The sequence below is a fragment of the Manis pentadactyla genome, chromosome 1, assembly GCF_030020395.1.
Source record: "Manis pentadactyla isolate mManPen7 chromosome 1, mManPen7.hap1, whole genome shotgun sequence".
Lineage (NCBI taxonomy): Eukaryota > Metazoa > Chordata > Mammalia > Pholidota > Manidae > Manis > Manis pentadactyla.
Genome location: NC_080019.1, coordinates 3,164,805 through 3,187,037, shown reverse-complemented (window position 1 = coordinate 3,187,037; position 22,233 = coordinate 3,164,805). Strand labels below are relative to the sequence as shown.

Genomic DNA, 22,233 nt, shown 5'->3' with positions numbered 1-22,233 from the left:
AGACAAATTTTAGATCTATTATGTGGCCAGCATTTCTAAATCTTTAAACATGTGTGGCATGATTGGCTGTACTGATTTACAAACTGTCCTTAATTATCAGATGTCACTCCTGTTGGGAGAAAGGGGCCCCAGTTATAGGAGAATTTTATTTTAGGGAGCAGCAGATACTTAAACATGGGCCTAGGTTGTGGGGATCACACTTCCCACACATCGCCCTTCAGCATGACTTCTTTGGATCCTCAAATCCTTTTACGATGAAGGACCCATGTGGTTTCAGGGGTGACCACGTTACCATGGTCCTGGGTAAGTCATCAGGACCACCGTGCTGTGTGGCCCCCTTCAGAGCTGCCTGGTGATGTCTAGGGGTCTTGACCAAGGGAGACCATTCACGACCACAGCTAGCAAATACAATACATTCAGGGAGTCCCAGAAGCCCACTGTGCCACTGAAAATCATCTCGCTAGACTACCTTCTTTCTTGTGAGGACATCTTTTGGACTCAGCCTGGCTTCTGTTTCAGTAGGGATATCCTTTCCCATGCCTGCCTCACCTTTTATGGAGAAGCTTAAGGTGGTGTATTCACTGGGTGTATATACAGGCTGCTTGGTGTCAAGCAATCTGGGGGTAACCCCACATGTTTACAGGAGTGGTTGGGGGGAGAGCCACATGCTTGTATCTGAGATGCTAGGGGCAGTTTGAGACATTGGGTCTCCTGGGATATTATATTAGGGTCACTCCTGTCAGGGAAAGAAGCCCCACTTACAAGAGAATGTGAACTTGGGAATCATAGCTCCCTCTGGGATAATGTTTGACCAAATTTAACGAACCTATGCTGACTCATAGTACTTAACGTATCTCATGACTTAAGAACCATTAATGAAATTACTTGAACAGTTTTTCAATGATCAGAAACAGGTGCACTTAACTACAGAACCTGAAGTTTGCCTTTTTGTTTATATGGACTCTCTTGATTGCCCTCCAGTCATGGGGAGTTATTTCCTTGATCATCAATTCATGAGGATTGTGCATGGTTAAAAGATGCAGTTTCTTGGAGTGTGATGTTGCAATGGCTTAGACCTTCAAATATGAACTTTAAATTGAAGCAGCCATGGATTATCCTGCTATCTCCTCTCTATATTGGGTGACCAATTTTTCCTACCCTTTCCAGTTTAGAGATAATTTTTCTTGAAAGTGAAAAAAAATAGTGAAATTACATCTTGTTTCTTGCAGTCTAATGTTACACCTGAAACTTCCTAAGGACCTGAAGCCTGTAAGTGGCAGAGCTGGGACTTGAATTCTGTACTCTCTGTTTCTACTACCTCAGCTATTAAATACTCATTATATTTCTATCTGCCCTGTGGGTCCACAAATTTACAATATTCAGTACTGTAAAATAAACAAATATGTTCTTTTCTTCATAGAGTATTTTCTAAGAAGCAATGTTGCAACTGGGCAAAGCCAGAGGCAAAAATGTACCCAACTTTTATTTCAAACCCCAAATGTATTTCCATTATGTGGGAGATAGTCTTAATGATCCTGCAGAAACATTATAAAAGTTAAAATCATAAATTACAGGGCTTGAGTTTATTATACAAGATATGTAATTAATCTTTCTTTTTTCATTACCCCACTCAAGGTTGGGGTCAGGGCTTTTTGTGCTGTGAGACAGCCCCTAACTTTTCAAGCAGGCTGTAAATACATATTCCATATAGAGTTCTTCATCTGGCTTTAAGTGATGAGGCAGAAAATAAAACAGGAAAAATAAAGGATGCGTATGTAAGTATCCAATCCAATGCTGATTTATATTGGCCCAGTCACTCCCAGTTATCCCCAATCCAGCTTCTCTGTCCCAGAAAGACTTTCATCCTCCGGGGATATTTTGCACCCGAGTAGCTCCAGCCAGTCTCAGAAGTGGCCTGGTTTCTATGAAGTGAAGCAACCTTGCTACTTTGTTAGGCTGCCTAACTCTGGCATGATACCCCCAGAATAAAGACAGAATCACATGACCTCTAAGAGGCCTGCCTCAAATCCACTCACGTACCTCAGTATATTCTGCTTTACCTCAGCCTGTGAGGCTACATGAACCATATATATGTTTTATGACCCATTTTATAATTTTGGGAACCTGTCAGTGTTTCTACTGTTAGAAAGGCTGTTTTCTCCAGGAGCAAGGCTGTGGCCTCCCTGTGGTTTGAGAAGGCCGTACGGACACCGGGATCTGTGTGCTCAAGTCATTACCGTGCTCGTGAATCTCCTTCCCAACACTTGTGTGTACACAGTGAGATGGTGGTTTTTTTCTATTATGATCCTGATTCTACAGGAAAAAATGGGTAGTAAATTAGATTCAATTACCTAGAGTATCTACATAATTGCAGTGTAGGTTTATTATATTACAGAGAGCTACCAGAATGGTTCCAGTTGCCTGAGAAAACCACAGCGGAGAGGAACCCTGCAGACCTAAGCATAAAAACTACACATTTTAGTTTATTCTACCATTTACCCAGGCACATAAAATTGATCTAGTGTGTGACGTAGGAGGACACCTTTCTGAGTGTCCATTTGCTCACCTAGGAAATGTGGCAGATGTATCATGTCACTTATAAACTCCTTCTCTAAGATCCTGTCATTCGAATGTGGAATTGTTCCTCGGTTAGCATAAAACACTTAATTCACATTAGGAGAATTCTGTTAAAATGTATTCCATAAACATGGATGCATTTGATGTTTGAAACTTATCAGCGTATCGAAAACCTTCCCTGGTGAGAGACTGATAATTCTCTAAGTGTCATAATTTGAGATAGAGGAGTGTGGAAACGAGTGAAGACAACTTCATCTGAAACAGAGCCAGGAAGCCTGGTGTGGGGAGCTCCCGGTGTGCACTACTAGGAGGAAGGGAGACAAGAATAACTCCATGAGGAAGGACATTTTCACACAGGAATTTTACGTCCTGCTTTGAAGAAAAAGAAGGAAGAGTCCTCCTGCCCCCAAACAACACACTCACCTCTGCTGTAGCCAATGAGAACCCCCCACAACCGTGAACTTTAATTTTTCCCAATGTACTGTTGTTCAAAACAACCCACCTCAAATTTATTCCCCAAACCTTTTAAAAGATGACCTTCCCTTTGTTTCTTTCGACTTGCGTGATTTTGCCATAGTTTGCTTGTCCCAAATTACAATTCCTCTGCTCTTCCCAAATAAACTGGTTTTGCTAGTAAAATAACTGGTTGACAGGAGGAAATATTTATGGGTTTTTTTTGGAATTGTGTCAGTACAATGATTTATTAAGAATTAAGACCAAATGGATATTTAAACATCAAAAGAGCTGCTTGAAATACTGAACACTGTATTATTAAAGCTCACCAGCTGAGGTTTGCTGACAAGAGAAATAATCATAAAACACAACCTTCTATTTCATCAGAGAAAGTTATGCCTCCTCAACATCTGAAGCCTAACAGCCATAAAATGGTTTCATACAAGAGACATCCTACTCAAAATAGCTGTCTGCAAGGAAAATAAATGGGATTTAATCTACCATAAAATGAATTACACGATTTATTTTTCTTAAGGAAGTCATGCCTTTGTGACATCAGTGAGCTATAACAGTTTTGCTGTGGAAAGAAGTGTCTCTTTCTATACCAAACTCATATTAATCTAGTCATGTGGAGTTTTTCTCCAGAAAAAGCACCTGGAAAGACAGTTGTTTATCCACCAGATGATGATATGGCTGCCGATCTCTATGTTTCAAAAGAAAGATTTAAATATGAGTCCTAAATAATTGTTCATCCAGAGATAGATAGGCTTTAAGATGCTTGGTTATTAAGGATGAAATATATGAAATTGTCACTCAGCCATTTAATGTCCTACAAAAAATGACAATTTCATATGCTTCAAACTAACATAAGAGAAAAATAACTGCAAAAGAACATAATGATCTTGAGAAAGATGACAGATGAGATGATTTTATCACTTCTTCAAAATGAAAAATATTTTTAAAAACCTTAAATATGACTCACAGAGCAAATATAAGTAGCCATAACCCCTAAACTGACTGACTATTCTATGTGGGCATTTTAAACTCATTTCATAATAGAGTTATAGTATGTGCTAATTTATGTGTTTTATTCACTGCAGCACACAGAATGTTTTTTTAAAGACAAAGGGAAAAAAAGTAATAATAACAAAGTTTTCAACTGTGAACACATATTCCGACTGAACAATGAATGTAGGCTGTGCCTTCTCATTTATTACACACTTTCCAAGATGCTTACTTTTGTGTTCAAAATTAGCCTAGAAGCATCCATTCTGATGACTTAAATTCTCTCAAACTACAGTCTCACATTGTATTAGAACATTTTTGAATAGTTTTTATTAAAACTAACCACATAAAAATGTCTATTTGTATAAAATTTTCAGCAATTTTTTTGTAAATTATAAGTCCTACTGAGACTGAACTGAAACTGAAATTAATTTCATCAAATTTAGATATAGTATCATCATCTTTAGAGGACAGAAGAGTACAATCTGTCGTGTCCTGAACCTGCCAGTGCTGGGAGGACACAGGCTAATTCATAAAACAGTTCACCAGGAATAACATAACCATTCAGACAGGAATCTCAAGATCCTTTATCCTAACCTGCAAAATAAGCACTTACTTAAAATAGGTTTCTACCAGAATAAATAAAGCCTCCTAGTGGTAATCATGCTTGTACATGTGTGAACATGCCTGAAAACTGGAAAGCTTATTCACATTTGCTCTACAGAAGAAAAAAGAGACAACAGAAGGTTACCTTAGACCCCTAGGCACAAGTAATACCCCACAAGGACGTATGATGCTCACCGTATTTGCCAGGTACATTCTTTGGTTTAAAAAGACATCCACATTATGTGAGATTGGATTTTTACTTTTAAAGTAGAAAGAGAAAAATCCCAAAAGGGCTTTGCCTTCTGAAACAGATTCAACATAAAGCATATTCTGCCACTGATGAATAATATTCATATTTTATGAATGCAAAAATACTTTCTTATGAGTTGGTTTTGTATTCAAAACTTACTCTTCTGGGTTGTAGCTGATTCTCCCCTGACCGTGAGAACACAGCACTGTTTTACGTTCCTATTTACTGACCTAGGAAATAGCGTCACTCTTCTTAGTTTCCCTTTCAACCACAAATGCTAAACTAATTTGTAAGACGGAACTTTATTAAAATCATACATTTTGCCATTATGCAACATGATAGTCAATAACATCAGCAGAAATCAGAACAGCTTTCTCTCAGTTCTTTGGTAAAGAGTATGCTGAATTTCAAATAGAAAGACACACATTTATGTTTTATCATGTTTTCTTAGTTTCTGCTACTTATTAGTATTTGAAACATTTTTATTTTAAAATGCAATTTTCCTTACAATTTAAAATTTGAATATTAAATCTAAACAATTCCAAGATTCATTTACAGAGACTAGCTCTCAATAAATCCGCAACATGAAAATGACTTGTCTCCTAGTCTCGTGGAGCACCCAATAGGAGACCAGCACCTGGACATTTTTGTTGGCTGTCACCTCAGAATCGTTATGTGCATTTCAGTGTTAGTATTTTATCAGGCAAAATAGAAATGCACTGTCATTCTTCATCTATTTTACGACCTTTTCACACCGATGATATTTTCCAACTTTGAATGGTTGTAAGGCTTCTGCTAACTGATTTGTCTGCTTATGGAAGCTTCTTTAATGTATACTTGGAGACTATTTGAGTAAAATAGAACCTGAAATTCAAGATTCATCACTACCATTTGTGAATCTCACAATTTTAAGGATTTATAAAAGCTTTCAACCATGTGAAGAGGCTAAGAATTTTATGTTAATGGGAACCTTCAAAGAAACTGCTTTGCTATTGATTTGTATATATTTTTCCATATAAATATTTCTGTGCATGTTATACATAATTTTCTTTCTCTTTCTGAAGTTGGCATGAAAATTATTGAAAGGTTTCAAAGCAAAGAATTCTACAAAATGTTGGAAGGCATTTTTGTAACAAAGAAGAAAAATTGGCAAGGGATAACTGAAGGCAGTAACCTGAGACTAAGTATACAGTGCTATAAAATGATTTCATAAGAAGGCAGATAAAATGTCTACAAATTTGTAAAAATGCCAAACTCTGTCAAAGAAATGAAATAATAAATATAAAAAAATACAGAAAATGGTACAGAAATAATGCTATAGAATTTTCACCCCAACCATTTCCTTACAGATTTATAAATCCAGTATGAAGAACACACTAAAAAATTAAAACAGAAAAATTTATTTCATAATAAATGTACAAGAAACAACAGAAGTTAGGCTATTTGCGCATCCCTATTACTCATTAATGCTTCAAGGCCAAATGTGAAGCACAGGACAGTTATTCTGAAACATTGATTACATAGAAACTACATATAGATTTTGTAAGAATGAAAATCCCGATGTATCTGCATGAGGCATGAGTTTCTGCTTTTCTAAGAAGCCACACTGTGCTGCGATGCTGCTGGTCCAAGGACCACACTTAGAGTAGCCCCGATCTATGCTGTCTGCGGAAGTTAACCAACTTCTTTAAAGTCGCTGCCCTTGCTAGATTGAGAGATAGTCTTGGGCTCTGGTTTTCTCACTAACTAGTACTTGGGACACCGTAAGTCTGTGACACTCAAATACTCAGTGCCTACCTTTTCAGGCCAGGAAGTTGGAGACAGCAGGGGCAAAAAGAGTGAGTGTGCACACGCAGGTGTTGGTGTGTGTGCACAGTGGCTCCTCCTACTCGCCTTAGGGGAAGCGTGTCTGCGCTCTCCCGTGACTATCCTCAATATGAACTTGCATTCATCTAAAACCAGGAAGTTAGAGAACCGTCATGTCCAAACACCCCCTATCTCTGAGGTTAAGCCGCCGCTTATTTCACACATTTCAGCATTTTCCATGTGGATGCTGTTAGGTTGCCTGGCATTTGGAGATAAGCCCAGGATCAGTCCTGCTTTAAAGTCATCATGAACCCTTGGTATGGGCCTCAAGTTAAGTTGTTAAATGCATTTCTGAGAGCTTACTGGAAAAAAATAATAATAATCACATTCACTAACTTTGGTAAACTTCAGACAGCAAAAAGACAGTTGCTGAAGATTTACCTGCAGGCCTGTGCCTTCGTGCTTTTACAGGCAGTAGGCTTATGCTCCCAGGCTAAAATAACATTCTGCCTACCCAGCTTGTTTGAGGAAGATCTAAACTGAGAACTGCTGGATGGGATATTGCTTTTCTTCTTCTTTTTTTTTAAAGCAATTTCATAACTGGTTCAACCCTATCCAAACAGATTTTTAAAAAATCACTTTGCAAGGTTTGTAATCATTCTGTAATGATACAGCATTTTAGTATTTTCTTCCTCTCTTGCTAGGAAACCAACTACTACAGAATCTGCCAGTCACTATAATGCTTACATTTGGGGAAACGATGAATTTCAAGTGACATTGAACGTATACTTTATGCTATTAACATGGCTGACTAAGATGTTGGCTTTCTTTGTTGTGTGTGTGTAGGCATTCTATTGTCCTGCAGGTCATAAAATATGAAGCACTGATATTTGAGTTACGTTTTGTAAAAATCTGATTGCCTTTGGCCAAAGGACATTACAGAGTATGTAGAAAAGCTCTAAGTGCAAAGGTGTTTAGATGCACATACCAGAATTGGAATATAGTTCTGTAAATAAAAATAAATATAGACCGTACATTTCAGAAATAATTTCCTAAAGGAAGCCCAAAATCGCTATATCTTCTTGTTCTTTAAAATGTGTTTAGCCTTCTTAATTTGATTTCTAAAGAATTGGTAAGCGTGACTCTACATTTTACAGGCTTATGATTTCAGGGTTGCCTCCCCACCCCCGAAAAAATCCAAGTATACTTAAGGTATAAAGTATAATAGCATTTAACAGCAAGGTGACAGGTAATATTGATAAAAAGGGACAGAGAGAGGTCTCTGCCTTAGCAGCTCTGCGAGCAAGAAATGTCTTGGGCTCCCTTTCTTCCCTTGTAATAGTTAAAGTAATCTTGAAAGGAATTTTGATAAACACTGACGTAAGACTGCTCATATAATTTAGAAAGTAAACATGCCCTATTTATCCTCCATTTGATGAAACTCTAGAATTTATTTTTTCTTCATTATCTGTAGTAAATTGCTGATTTATTGGTAAAATCAGAGATCTTTTAAACGTTAAACAGTTCTACTTTTTCCAACTTGTCACGAATTACCACAATTTGTCTTCACATGTCCTCTAACTATGTTGCTTCTGGAGAGGAGATAGATAGGTAGGCAGGTAGGCAAATGGATAGTTATTCTTGTGCTTTACATCTGATTCAGTTGAGAAAATCTCAAAAAGGCAATGCTTAAAATAATTTAAGTTTTTGAAATTTTAATGATCATCAAATAATACTTTCACGTGATAGTTCATAGGAGTGAAATATCAAAAAAGATTTACCAAAGCATTAAAATAATTATTATCCTTGAAAATGACCGGTAGGAAAGTCAAAATCACCATTCCTATCCCAAATAATCCTTTTCCTGCTGTCCTTCTTCACCAACACTATTCACGCTGACAACCTTCTGTAACACACCTACTTCCCACGTGACAACACACCCAGAAGGACAGTCCATCAAAGTTGCTGTTGTACAAAAGGTGACAGCAATTTGAAATCAAGACAAATGTAGACGCTGCTATTTCTCTCTCTTTAAAGACTTGCAGTTGAAAAATTCCCCCAGAGAAATATTCAGCAAAGAAAAGCTCTACAGACCACAATTTTCTGCCACCAAGTGTTTCTTACTATATCGCCCCCAGGTCAAAATTCTGTTGTCCTAAGTAGTTTACCAAGTTAATTAAGAAGAAAATTCTCCACAGATACACGGTCTTATTTCTCTTGGTACCGCTCAAACAAAAATACGATTTATTTGGCGACGTGCAGACCCACATCTTTATTCTCTTTTTTCATTCTTTTACTAAAAACAAGTTTTTGACCTTTACCACGTCAATGTCTATTTTTAGCTTGAGGTAATAACGACTATTTGGAAATAAGTAGTCTTAGGTAGAATTTAAAATAAAAAGGAAAGATATCAATGTATTAAATTAATTTTTAATTAATAAATTTCAGGTTTAGACACTGGCTTGTATTCCTGGTTAGAACTGAATACGTATATACCTAAGCAATGCAGGGCAAAAAGCAGCTCTGAAACCCATCTAAATTACCAAGTTAGAAGTCTACTATTTTAATGGAACAATGTCAACCTCATTTTTGTCATATAAACTTCAACACATATTAGTATTAGGCAAACCCTGAATCGGTATTTGACGTGAATGACTGAAGAAAAACTCTGCTAAAGAAACCTGAAAATGAACACACTGAGCAGTTTCACTTTCATAGAACTTCTTAATACGATGAAGAAAATGACATTTTTGCTGTAAGTGAAACATCCAAAACTTCAATTAACCCATTTGATCTCAAGATATATTTCCTAGTGGGGGAGAAGAAGAATATGCAACCATCTATTTTACCGGCGCTCTTCCTTACAGGTATATCTTGCAAGACAGCTATGCAGAGCTCCTTTGCACAATGAAACCTAAGGTAGAAATTATATTCCCCAATTGATGAATGTCATTAGAAAAGGTTTCCTCTTCTCTGCACACCAGGCAAGAAAGAGGGACTTTAACTTCCCCTGCAGAATTAACAATTCTCATATTTAGACCAAATGTGATTATTGAAGTCCTAATCTCAGGAAACTTTGTATTCCCCTGCCTTATAAACCAAATTTTGTTTATCAGAATGGTGAAAATATTCAAACTGATGAAAAATTCTCTACTACACTACTATATCAGTCTTTTTCTATTATTGTTAAAATATGATAAAACAGAATTGCCAAGTCAGAGTATTTATTTGTGTTACTTTTAATTTCTAATGTTTATCAAGTAACCCAAGTGCAGCCTGGAAAATGTATCATGCTGGTCAGTAACAGAACAGATACTTTCCAGGAACAGGAACAGATTTTATGATTCTACTGGAATATTTTACCACTCAGATGTACTTCCAATACCATATTTCACAATGCTTGTCCTCAAACCAAAAGCGGAATTTGAGGCATATTGCCAACACCTAATTTACAACAGAAGTGTAATGCAAATTTCTTATAGTTCTACAAATGACACTGATAACTTCTCATTCCATTTTTTTTTGCATTTGACCAGCATTTATGAAATCACAACATAGACAAAACATCATGATCGCCTTTCAGATAGAATCAAAAACAGCACAATAATTTTTCTGTCTTTCTTAAAGTCTGTAATGATTAAACAGGTGAAGACAAATCTGATAAAATATTAGCTGTCTTACCTCTGTCACTGAAGTCATCTACGAGAATGATCTCTGCTATAAGGCTCTCTGGGGTCCTGTTGATTATACTGTGTATGGTGCGCAGAAGTGACGTCCAGCCTTCGTTATGAAACGGGATAATGATGCTGGTGTTCGGCAACCTCTCCAGGTACATCTTGTGCTTACAACTGGGGAGGATAAAGGAGAGAAAAAGCTGCGTCAGATGCAAAACTTCAGTATGTCTAATACTGCCATTTACTCCTGCCATCAGACAACTGTGAGAACTAGACTTTGTCTAGTACCTGCCCACCCACAGCTTGTACATCGTAACAGTTACTCTACTCATTCGTGGAATTCATTAATGACCCCTTTTCACATCATAATGAAATAATTTCCTATGCTCTTTTGTATCAGGGGCTCGAATACCAGGTAAGGAGGGCATTGAAATGCTGTACTCTTATTAATGTGCATTTTTCCTATTGTTATCTAATGGTAATAAGGATAAATTTTATGTATCAAAATTATTCCCACTGATCACATGGTTAAGATTTATATGGGTTTCCTGGAAAGTTTTAGAAATTCAACTTCTGTAATAATTATGCTTCATCAGTCAGTTTGGGTTCTGCTATGTTTCATGGCTGGGCTACATTTATAGTTCTTGGTGGGGGGGAAACACAGGCTTGAAATAAATGAAGATTTAATCTTAAATAATATACTGATAAAATCCCATAAGATTACATTAAGATCCCAACCAAAACGCTATTATATTACTAATGGAAATTATAGAAAGAAATCTCATGTTGCTTCTCTCCTTCTGAATCAATCTGAGATGCAAAAAAGAAAGTAGGTTTTAAATTTTGGCATAGTTAAAAGCAATTTACTACATGTGATTGTTATTTTTACATATTTATTATTTATTTAATTAATTTACAAGCCATGTGAGGGCAGGAACATGGTCTCAAATCTCACTTAATTCCTAGCTCAGCTTTGGACATAGTTGCCCAATTTTCACTGATGATGATGAATACACTGAAGCTTGTGAAATCTTTGAGTAACTTCAAAACTAAAATCAGTTAAAATTTCAAGCAGTTATCAGAATTAGTGATTTTTTTCCTGATATTAATAACCTAAAAACTAAAGAGAATGGAAATCTAGAAATAGACAGAGCTTGTGTTTACTTTCAGGAACATCTAATGCTTCATCTTTTGCCCGAAGATGAGGAAACAAACCATAGCATGATTTGGAATTATGCATAGATTCTACCAAGATTTATGGAAATATAGCAGAAATTCCAAACATCACATAAACATGTGTTTTTCTAGTCAGTTATTTCGACACTTCAGTTTAGTAAGATCTCAATAGGATATATGAAATACTTCTTTCAATCTAAAGCAAGAGATAGTGCCCTACAGCTTAGGACAATATGAAAAAATGTAATTAAAGCCAAAAAGTTTATCTTAGGAGATTAATGATAATTAAATATTTAAGACAAATGACTTAATATTCAAATATTATATTTCTAATTTTGTCCTGTAACTTTATTATTTAATCTCAGAACTTATTATTTGTAACAATATTTATAAAGACAGTAGATTTTGATGTTTCAGAATACGATGAAAAGAGTTGGAAAAATCATCAAAATGATAACATGAAATGGGCAATAAATGCTACAGAAACCTGAGATTAACTTTAGGATGACATAAAATGGTGAAGAAAAACAAAATGGAACATCCATTCATGATAAAACCTAAAAAAGAAAATGGGCGTAGAGGGTATGTAGCTCAACATAATTAAGGCCATATATGGCAAACTTACAGCTAACATACTCAATGGCAAAACACTAAAAGCTTTTCCCCTAAGATCAGGAATAAAACAAGGATGTCCATTCTCACCACTTTTATTCAGCATAGTACTGGAGGTCCTAGCCATGGCAATCAGATAACACAAAGAGATAAAATCCATCCAAATTGTTAAGGAAGAAGTTAAACTATCACTGTTTGCAGATGACTTGATATTGTACATAAAAACCCTAAAGAATCCACCCCAAAACTACTAGAACTAATAACTGAATTCTGCAAAGTTGCAGGATACAAAATTAATACACAGAAATCTATTCCATTTCTATACGCGAACAATGAACTAGCAGAAAGAGAAATTAGGAAAACAATTCCATTTACAATTGCGTCAAAAAGAATAAAATATCTAGGAATAAACCTAACCAAGGAGGTGAAAGAATTATACTCTGAAAACTCCCAGGCAGTCATGAGAGAAATTAAAGGAGACCCAAAAAAATGGAAATCTATCCCATGCTCATGGATAGGAAGATTTAGTATTATCAAAATGGCCATCCTGCCCAAAGCAATTTACAGATTTAATGCAATCTCTATCAAAATACCAATGGCATTCATCAATGAACTAGAACAAATAGTTCTAAAATTCATATGGTAGCACAAAAGACCCCACATAGCCAAAAATCCTGAGAAAGCTGAGATATTATGCTCCCTAACTTCAAGTTCTACTACAAAGCCACAGTAATTAACACAATTTAGTGCTGGCACAAAAACAGACCCATAGATCAATGGAACAGTATAGAGAGCCCAGATATAAACCCAAGCATATATGGTCAATTAACATAGGATAAAGGATCCATGAACATACAATGGGGAAATGACAGCCTTTTTAACAACTGGTACTGGCAATAGTGGACAGCTACATGTAAGAGAATGAAACTGGATTATTGTTTAACTTCATACACCAAAGTAAAGTCAAAATGGATCAAAGACCTGAATGTAAGTCATGAAACCATGAAACTCATAGAAGAAAACTTGTCAAAAATCTCTTGAATATAAACCTAGCAACTATTTTCTGGAAATATCTCCTCAGGGAAGGGAAACAAAATAAAAAATGATCAAGTGAGACTATATCAAGCTAAAACATTTCTGTACAGCAAAGGACACCATCAGCAGAACAAAAAGGAATCCTACAGTATATGACAATATATTCATAAATGACTTATCTGATAAGGGGTTAACATCCAAAATATATAAAGAACTCAGACACATCAACATCCAAAAAAAACAAATAACCTGATCAAAAAATGGGCAAATGACCTGAACAGACATTTCTCCACAGAAGAAATACAAATGGCCAATAGGCACATGAAAAGATGCTCCACATCACTAATCATCAGGGAGATGCAAATTAAAACCACAATGAGGTATCACCTCACACCAGTTAGGATGGACACTATTCAAAGGACAAGAAACAAATGCTGTCAAGGATGTGGAGAAGTAGGAGCCCTCCTACACTGTTGGTGGGAATGTAAATTGATGGAACTGCTGTGGAAAGCAGTATGGAGGTTCCTCAGAAAACTAAAACTAAAAATACAATTTGACCCAGTAATTCCACTCCTAAGAATTTACCAGAAGAAAATAAAATCCCTGATTTGAACAGACATATGCACCCATATGTTTATTGCAATAGATGAATGGATAAAGATGACGTGGTACATATACACAATGGAATATTATTCAGCCATAAGAAGAAAAGAAATCCTGTCATTTACAACAACATGGATGGAGCTAGAGGGTATTATGCTCAGTGAAATAAGCCAGTGGGGAGGAAGACAAATAGCAAATGATCTCACTTATTTGTGGAATATAAAAACAAAACAAAACAGAAGGAACAAAACAGCATTAGACTCAAAGACACAGAGAAGTGACTAATGGTTACCAAGGAGAGGGAGTGTGGGGGGGGTGGGGGAGAGGGGGAGGGCTGTTGAACCACTGTGATATACATTTGGTAGACTAAAAAAAATAGGGAATATCATAGGAAACAGTTCTGTCAGTGATCTGCAAGGGAGTGTAATGAGACTGATGCTTTCACATGTAAAGCACAAACCTGGAAAAGAGCTTAAAGTAATTCATCACACCTTGCCATAATTGTGTAGAGCCATCATTATTTTCAACAAAGCCAAAGGCCCAAGATGACTGTCTTCCCTATATTAAAATTCAAGATAATTGCCCCCACCTGTGAAACCATCATATCTGAAAAGCTCGGGAAATGCAACTTGGAATGTTCTTGGGAAATCCCAAGAAGGCAAATTATATTTTAAACATTAAGATGAGACGTTTTGCATATCCCTTGCTTATTAATTAAATAATAATTGCATTCAGGGTAATATCCTCTGTGCAATCAATAGGCTTATGACTTTAAAGTGGTGTTGAATGGCTACATACAATCCATTCAGAAAAAACAGACAGAAATGGATGCAAGACTGATCATGTGCAAATAAGACTTTCTTCATAAAAATGTTCCCAATAATTTCCATTTATGGGAGCTCAAATTATTACCACACATGAGAGGTGGAAGGATCCTCTCTACTCATTCATTCACTGAAGTCACAAAGATTTACTGGGGGGTTGAGGATAAGCCAGGATCCAAAATGCAGATAAAAGAACAGCAAAACCTTGTCCCCTACTTCAAGACATTTATGATATAATAGGAGATACAGAATGATAAACAGTCACAGTTTTAAAGCGAAATGGATGGTGTAGAAGTCTGAGAGGGTGCTGCATGACATTGAGGAGAAGCCCTTGAGCCAACGAAAGTGTTGCAGAAATTCAAGAGACAGTTCAAGGCGGCTTGTGAAAGAGGTTCAAGATAACCTCAGGAATAGAGTCGATGTGCCTTGGTAACCGTCAGGGAGAAGTAGTTGAGGAGGACTCCTGTGGTCTGGACATGCGGAACTGACCTTACGGAATGCAGACGTGGGGGCGTGGTGTATAGGGTGCAGGGCTGAGGGTGAAGGTGGGCTCAGTGTGACCACATTAAGGCTAAAGTGCCAAAGATATCCCACTGAACACCATAATTGTGTATATGATACACACACCTCTGCCTGCACATGCAACTAAATGCATGTCCATGTGCAGCTCAGGGTTAAGATCTGCCTTCCGGGAGGGACGGGCCTGTGAGCGGTAGGCTGGAGCCCCACTAACAAGTCCTTAGCGCTCGCTGCGCCAGCACCTGCCAGCAGGAGCCCATGGTGGGCACCTGCACAAAGCCATCCAGGTGCTCCCCTCATTTCTGATCAAAGGCAGATGAGAAGTCCTGGGACTTTAACGCCCCTGGACCAGATGCCAACCACTGAAGGATGTCAGTTGGAGAATAAGCGCCCTGCTGAGGGGTAACTGCAGTGGTTTCTATATTGTTTCCGGGAACCTCGAGCCCCAGCTGCCCGCGGGACAAGCATCTTGGCCAAGGGGCTTTGACCCACTCCTTCCCTCCCCTCCCCTACATGTTTACCCTGCCTCCCTGGTACTAGCCGTGATTCCTCCTTAAATTACTGCATTCAGGTTTTTGTCTCAGTATCTGCATCTAGGAAATACAACTTAGACATAGGCATGTAAATTATACTGGGCAAGAAAAAATCTTTGAATTCAAAGAGATGGTCAAAATTCTTTTGAGAAAGATTTAATATTTTTGTTGAGTTATGAAGTTTACAGTTTGTTACACCTGGGAATATTTTAACATAAATTTTAAAAAAATAATCACACATGTATTTTATTCTTTCATCTTTTTAATTATTACTGATGTTCTATTCAGAACCTTCTCTATGCCTATGTAATACAACTTTGAGGACTTTACAGGGTGTACATATGAAAATAGCCTTATTCTAATTAGTAGACTATTAGTCGTCTAGTTAACTTCTTTACATAAATGTCTGTAATTTATTTTTTCAACTGAAAACTCACTAATATCTTGTGCTGATAATTGTTTCCCAAGCCCTATCAAAAAATCACACCTTATACATCAGGCTATGTAGTTCAAATGATGGCTTTGCCCCTTACACCTGTGTGAAAATTGGCAAGTTATTTACAACTAGTTCTCTCACATGGGGGAGCACAGGGGCAAAAAAGGAATAGGATCCTTCTTCATAATGTGCTAATGTGAACTACATTAGGTAACCCATGCAAAGCACTTAGTATGTATTATATCTGATAGTGGTAACAGTTTGATAAATATTATCGTTATGATGTTGCTGTTATTCTAGTTGTTTTCGTTGGTATTATTTCACCTGTCAAGTCCTCTGGAAGAAGATATGAAATTGGGAGAGACAGAAACTGCATGAGGGAAAGTGAGAGACACTTAGGATACAAAGATGCATAAATTACAGTTCCTTCCCTTAAGGATTCCCAGACCAATGGACAGAAATGTAACACAAGCAGACTCAAATGAGACCAGTGGTGCATAGATGGCCCACAGGCAATGAGAATCCGAAGGAAAGAAGACTAACTTTGTCTGAAAGAATTAGGGCAGTCTTAATAGATGAGTCTGTACATGGAGAACAGATCATGAAGCATCCTGAATGTGATGCTGAAGAATGTGGACATTAGCCTGCAGTCAATGTGAAGTATTTCACATATTGTTAATAATAAAGAAGACAGGGTCGTGTTTACACACTCCTCTGGCTTCAGGGCAGACAATGCATGGCAGATAGCAGACAAGAGACAGAAAGATAAGAGACTGTAATTGTTTGGGCGAAAAATAATGCAAGTGTGATCTGATTTTTACTCTAAGGAGAACCAGCCTCTTTGTGACAGTGTTTAATCTGGCTGATTTATACTTAGTCATTCTAGTACTTAGCCTGCTCCAAAGAAAATTGGATTCACTTCCAAACTCAGCCATTGGATTCATGAAGTTGTAGTCTGGATGACTATGTTGCGGCATCTCTAGAAATACTGAAATCATATCATATCCGGAGGTTTATTAAGAATCTGCAAACTGACTTGAGGTTTACCTCAAATCAGGTTGAGAATGCAAATTTGTTAAATGTGAAGACAATGTAGCAATATGCAACTGTGTTAAAGAAATAAAAGTTAAACAATGTATAGGTTTATAGTTATAGATAATGGAGCAAATTCACAGCTAAAATAGGGCCAAATTGAGGCAGTTGTTGCATTCAGTTTATAGGGATATGAATGAAAATACTTGTAATTACATCATGTCATATTGCTGTATTATTTTTAAATAATAATTTGCTTAGATTTAACTTAGAGTTTAGGAATCCCAGAGATGAGCTATTTAAGTAAATGATTTTACTTAACATCTATTTGTTAAGTACCAATTGATCTAAATGAATTGAAAAAACATTCTTCAAATTTTAAATACACCAAAGGGATAAAAGAAATAGTTTACATCTTTTAAAAAGTTACTTGAGAGAAATGACAAATCATGAAGGCATTTTAAAAGCTGACAAAAAAACTAAATTAGCCTGTAAACATTCTGCTAGACTATTCTCAGTAAGGAAAATAAACTTCAATAGAAAATTTCTCATACTCTTCTGTTTTCCCAAAACAGAATACACACACATTGCCTGATATTCTCTATTGGCATTTGCTAAAGTGAGAAAGAAAAATACATTTGGTTTAACAGCATGTTTATTTTAAACCTACTTAATCTCATTCCTTTCACACTTACATTAATTTATCTTTATAATTCCATTGGTTTCACACACAAAAAGTAACTGGTTCTTTCAACAATAGGAACAGGCCAAAAATAAATGTTAATTACAGATACTGAAATAAGTACCAGACTTATTACTGATACATTTTTTTGTCTAAAAGAGAAAACTTATTACTCATGCAACATTATCAACATTTATACTGTGGGTATTTAGATATATTTATACTCAAGATTCTGGAGACCTTCATTTTCTCCTCACCACCACTGCTTCTCACCGCCTAAGGCTGAGCGCTTGGTTTTGGATACAATGTCAAAACTGACATTAAAAAAATTCAAATTCTTGGGTTGCAAGATTAGAGTATCAGGATGAAAGTATTTGCATATTTCAATCCTTAGATCACTATGTGAGCTGATCTGGAGTATGGCCTTATTTTTTGTTTCATTGGGGTTTTTCCTATCTACTTAAATATATCAGTTGGGAAGCTATGATGTGGTCAAAAACAACAGCCAATCCCAATAGCTCAGAAGGAGCCTTTCTCATTTCTTATACTTGTACCGCTCTGGGAGGCGGGAGGGTCCCGCCCACTGTGGTCTGTGCGAACGGCCAGCATCGGAACCACGGTAAATTGCTCTGCCAGAGGTAAGCGAGTACACAGCTCTGAAGCTGCTAATTAAACGGTCTGTCTCTAAAATGACATATTGCTTGTTGTTTATAACTTGGTCAGAATTAGTCACATAGCCCAAGGACCCAGGAAGAGTAATCCTGTGGGTCTAGAAGGAATATAATCAGAAGTATTTGGCAAAGATAATGAACACAACCATTTTAGTTGTCTGCCTTCTTTCAAACAAGAAAGGAAACGGAAGAAAAGAAAACTGCCTGGTAGGCTACATTTAATGGAAAAATTCAAGAAGATTCAATTACTTCATAGACAAAAAAATTACATAAGATGTCACATCTACAGAAGCAGAGCTGCCAGGACATTTCAGAAATCATCACATTTAGTCCCTCATTTACTTGGGAACCAAGATTCTTAGAGTTTTAAAGAGTTAAACAAATTATTTTATAAGAAAATTGGCAAGACAGGGCACTGTGTGAAGAAGTGAGACAATGATGAGACACTTTCTAACTTAAAGAGCTTACACTTTTTTGCAAAGTATTACTCACACAGCTACGTAATAAAGAGCAAAGAATTAGAATCTAATATTCTTCACTTTTGATTACATAATCTTTTGGAAACCTCATTGTATCTTTGGTATTTTTATGACATGTTTATATTAATCCAAACTATTACAATTATTAAATATTATAATATTTTTAAAGGGCATAGGCAATTATTTTATTAGCTCAAACATTTTTGTGAAATGTACAATTTATTTTCCATAAATATTTTAGGAAATGAGCCATTCAATAGTATGAATGAATAAGTGCCTATAACAAACAGTTCTGCTAATTATCATTTGAATAAAGGCCCTAAGAAGGCCTGGACCTCCGGGTCTTCTGGGTCACTAATATTACACTGACAGGGAAATAAGACAAGTAGACATAATTAAATTTAAAATCAGTGATAATGGCACAATCTTAAAAGCAGCCAGAAAATTTAAAAAAAAAAACCACATAGAAGTCCAGAGAACACAGACAAAAATGACAGCAGACTTGTTAGAAATAATGCAAAATAGTGAGGAGGTGGGACACCTTTCAGAACAGAAATGCAAAAGAGAAAAATAAGCCTAGTTCTCTTTATCAATGAAAATATGTTTCAAAAACCAAAGTAAAAAAAAAATTCAGACAAATATTGAATGAACTCATTTATCAGAAGACCTGTACAATAATAAACATTACAGGAAATCATTCAGAAAAGTTATACCAAATGGAAGTCTACATCTAGACAAAAACAAAGAACAAAGGTAATTATGATGGCAAATGACAAAATAACTTTTATTACTATTTAACAGAATTATTATTTTGAAAGATAGTTGATTAGAATACAGCAAAAATGAGTAGCAACATACTTTGAGATTTACAACATAAATTGATACAAAATATGCAGCAATATCAACATCAAGGCCAGAAATGGAGAAATGGACATGTACTGTTATAGGTTCTTATTCTACAAATGAAGACATCTAATAATATTTAAAAGTAGACTATGATAAACTAATGTTATATTCTATCAACCCTAAAGAACCACTAAAATAAAACAAGAAAGAGTTATATCTACATTCTTAATAGCACAACCACTAAAATAACACAAGAAAGAGTTATATCTACACTCCCCCAAAAAAGAAAGTAAATGGAGTAATAAAATGTATAATTAATTCAAACAGAGGCAGAGAGAGAGGAGAGAGAGAATAAGACTGAATGGTACAAGCAGAAATGCAATAGTGAAATGGTGAATTTGAGCCAAACCACATCAGTAGGCACATTGAGCATAAACAGTCTAACTGGGCAAATAAAAGGCAGGCTGCCATATTCTGCCTGCTTCGACTGACAAACCCCATTTTCGACATACAGATGCAAGTGAGGTTCAAAGTGAAGGACAGAAGACAATACAGCATGCTAACAGCAACATAAGAAAGCAAAATCGGCTTCATTACTAGTGAACAAAATAGATTTCAAAGCAAAGACGACCACCAGGATATAAAAGCTCATTTCATCATAAAGAGATCAGTTCATCAAGAGGACATAACAATCCAAGTGTTCATGCACCTGGTAACAGTTGCCAAACACAGGAAGCAAAAGTGGTAGAACTGCAAGGAAATAGAGACAATTCCACAATTACAGTAAGAAATTCACTCTGAATTTATTTTGCTCCTTTTTTCAGGCTTTTTAAGGTAAAAGCTTAGATTATAAATTGGAGATATTTTGTCTTTGTTTTCATATGCAATGAATGATAGAAAATTAGAGAGGGGCGGAAGATGACGGTGTGAGTAGAGCAGCGGAAATCTCCTCCCAAAACCACAAATATCTATGAAAATATAACAAAGACAACCCTTCCTAGAATAAAGACCAGAGGACACAGGACAACATCCAGACCACACCCGCACCTGAGAGAACCCAGCGCCTCGCGAAGGGGGTGAGATACAAGCCCCGGCCCGGCGGGAGCCGAGCGCCCCTCCCCCCAGCACCCGGCGGGAGAAGAGCAGGCAGAGCGGGAGGGAGACGGAGCCCAGGACTGCCGAGCACCCAGCCCCCGCCATCCGGGCCAGAGTGCAGGGCCCTGGATACTAGGAAAACAGGGCAGCAAGAACAGTGAGCAGGCACTGGAGGCTGGGCGACAGAGGACATAAGAAAAGCGAGCGCCCATTTATTTTATTTTATTTTATTTTTTTGCTGTTTTGTTTTGGCGAGCGCTTTTTGGAAGTCTTAAAGGGATAGGGACCCCAATACTAGGGAAACAGGGCAGCAAGACCGGTGAGCAGAGGCCTGAGGCTGGCGCTGGAGAATAAAGAAAAACGAACGACCAAATTTTTTTTTAATTAAAAAATTTATATTTTTTTTTATTAAAAAAATTTTTTTTTTTTTTTTGGTGGTCGTTGTTTGGTTTTGGCGGGTGCTTTTTGAAAGTCTTAAAGGGGCAGGGCGGGACACTTAATCCAGAGGTAGGGAATCCGGGGATCTCTGGGCACCCTAACCCCTGGGCTGCAGGGAGCAGGGAGGCCCCTTACAGAGATAAATAGCCTCCCAGCAGCTCCTGCTCCAACGCGACTCCACCACTTTGGAGCAGCTGCCCGAGCCAGGCCACGCCCACAGCAACAGCGGAGATTAACTCCATAGCAGCCGGGCAGGAAGCAGAAACCCTGTCTGCGCGCAGCTGCGCAGCACAAGCCACTAGAGGCCGCTGTTCTCCCAGGAGAGGAGGGCCACAAACCAACAAGAAGGGAAGATCTTCCAGCCGTCACTCGTCCCAGCTCTGCAGACTATTCCTATCACCATGAAAAGGCAAAGCTACAGGCAGACAAAGATCACAGAGACAACACCAGAGAAGGGGACAGACCTAACCAGTCTTCCTGAAAAAGAATTCAAAATAAGAATCATAAACATGCTGACAGAGATGCAGAAAAATACGCAAGAGATATGGGATGAAGTCCGGAGAGAGATCACAGATGCCAGAAAGGAGATCGCAGAAATGAAACAAACTCTGGAAGGGTTTATAAGCAGAATGGATAGAATGCAAGAGGCCATTGATGGAATTGAAATCAGAGAACAGGAACGCATAGAAGCTGACATAGAGAGAGACAAAAGGATCTCCAGGAATGAAACAATATTAAGAGAATTGTGTGACCAATCCAAAAGGAACAATATCCATATTATAGGGGTCCCACAAGAAGAAGAGAGAAGAAAAGGGATGGAAAGTATCTTAGAAGAAATAATTGCTGAAAACTTCCCAAAACTGGGGGAGGAAGTAATCGAA

General features: G+C 37.2%; 1 protein-coding gene across 4 annotated transcripts in view; it reads right to left on the bottom strand.

Annotated features, from left to right (window-relative positions):
* The window catches only part of GALNTL6 (polypeptide N-acetylgalactosaminyltransferase like 6), a 967,667-nt gene that overhangs the window by 493,964 nt on the left and 451,470 nt on the right, over positions 1–22,233 (bottom strand). For all 4 annotated transcript variants that reach the window (XM_036888959.2, XM_036888958.2, XM_036888957.2 and 1 more), the window contains one exon: positions 10,379–10,545. In XM_036888959.2, the coding sequence (XP_036744854.1) occupies positions 10,379–10,545 (167 nt within the window). The remainder of the gene's footprint in view (positions 1–10,378; positions 10,546–22,233) is intronic.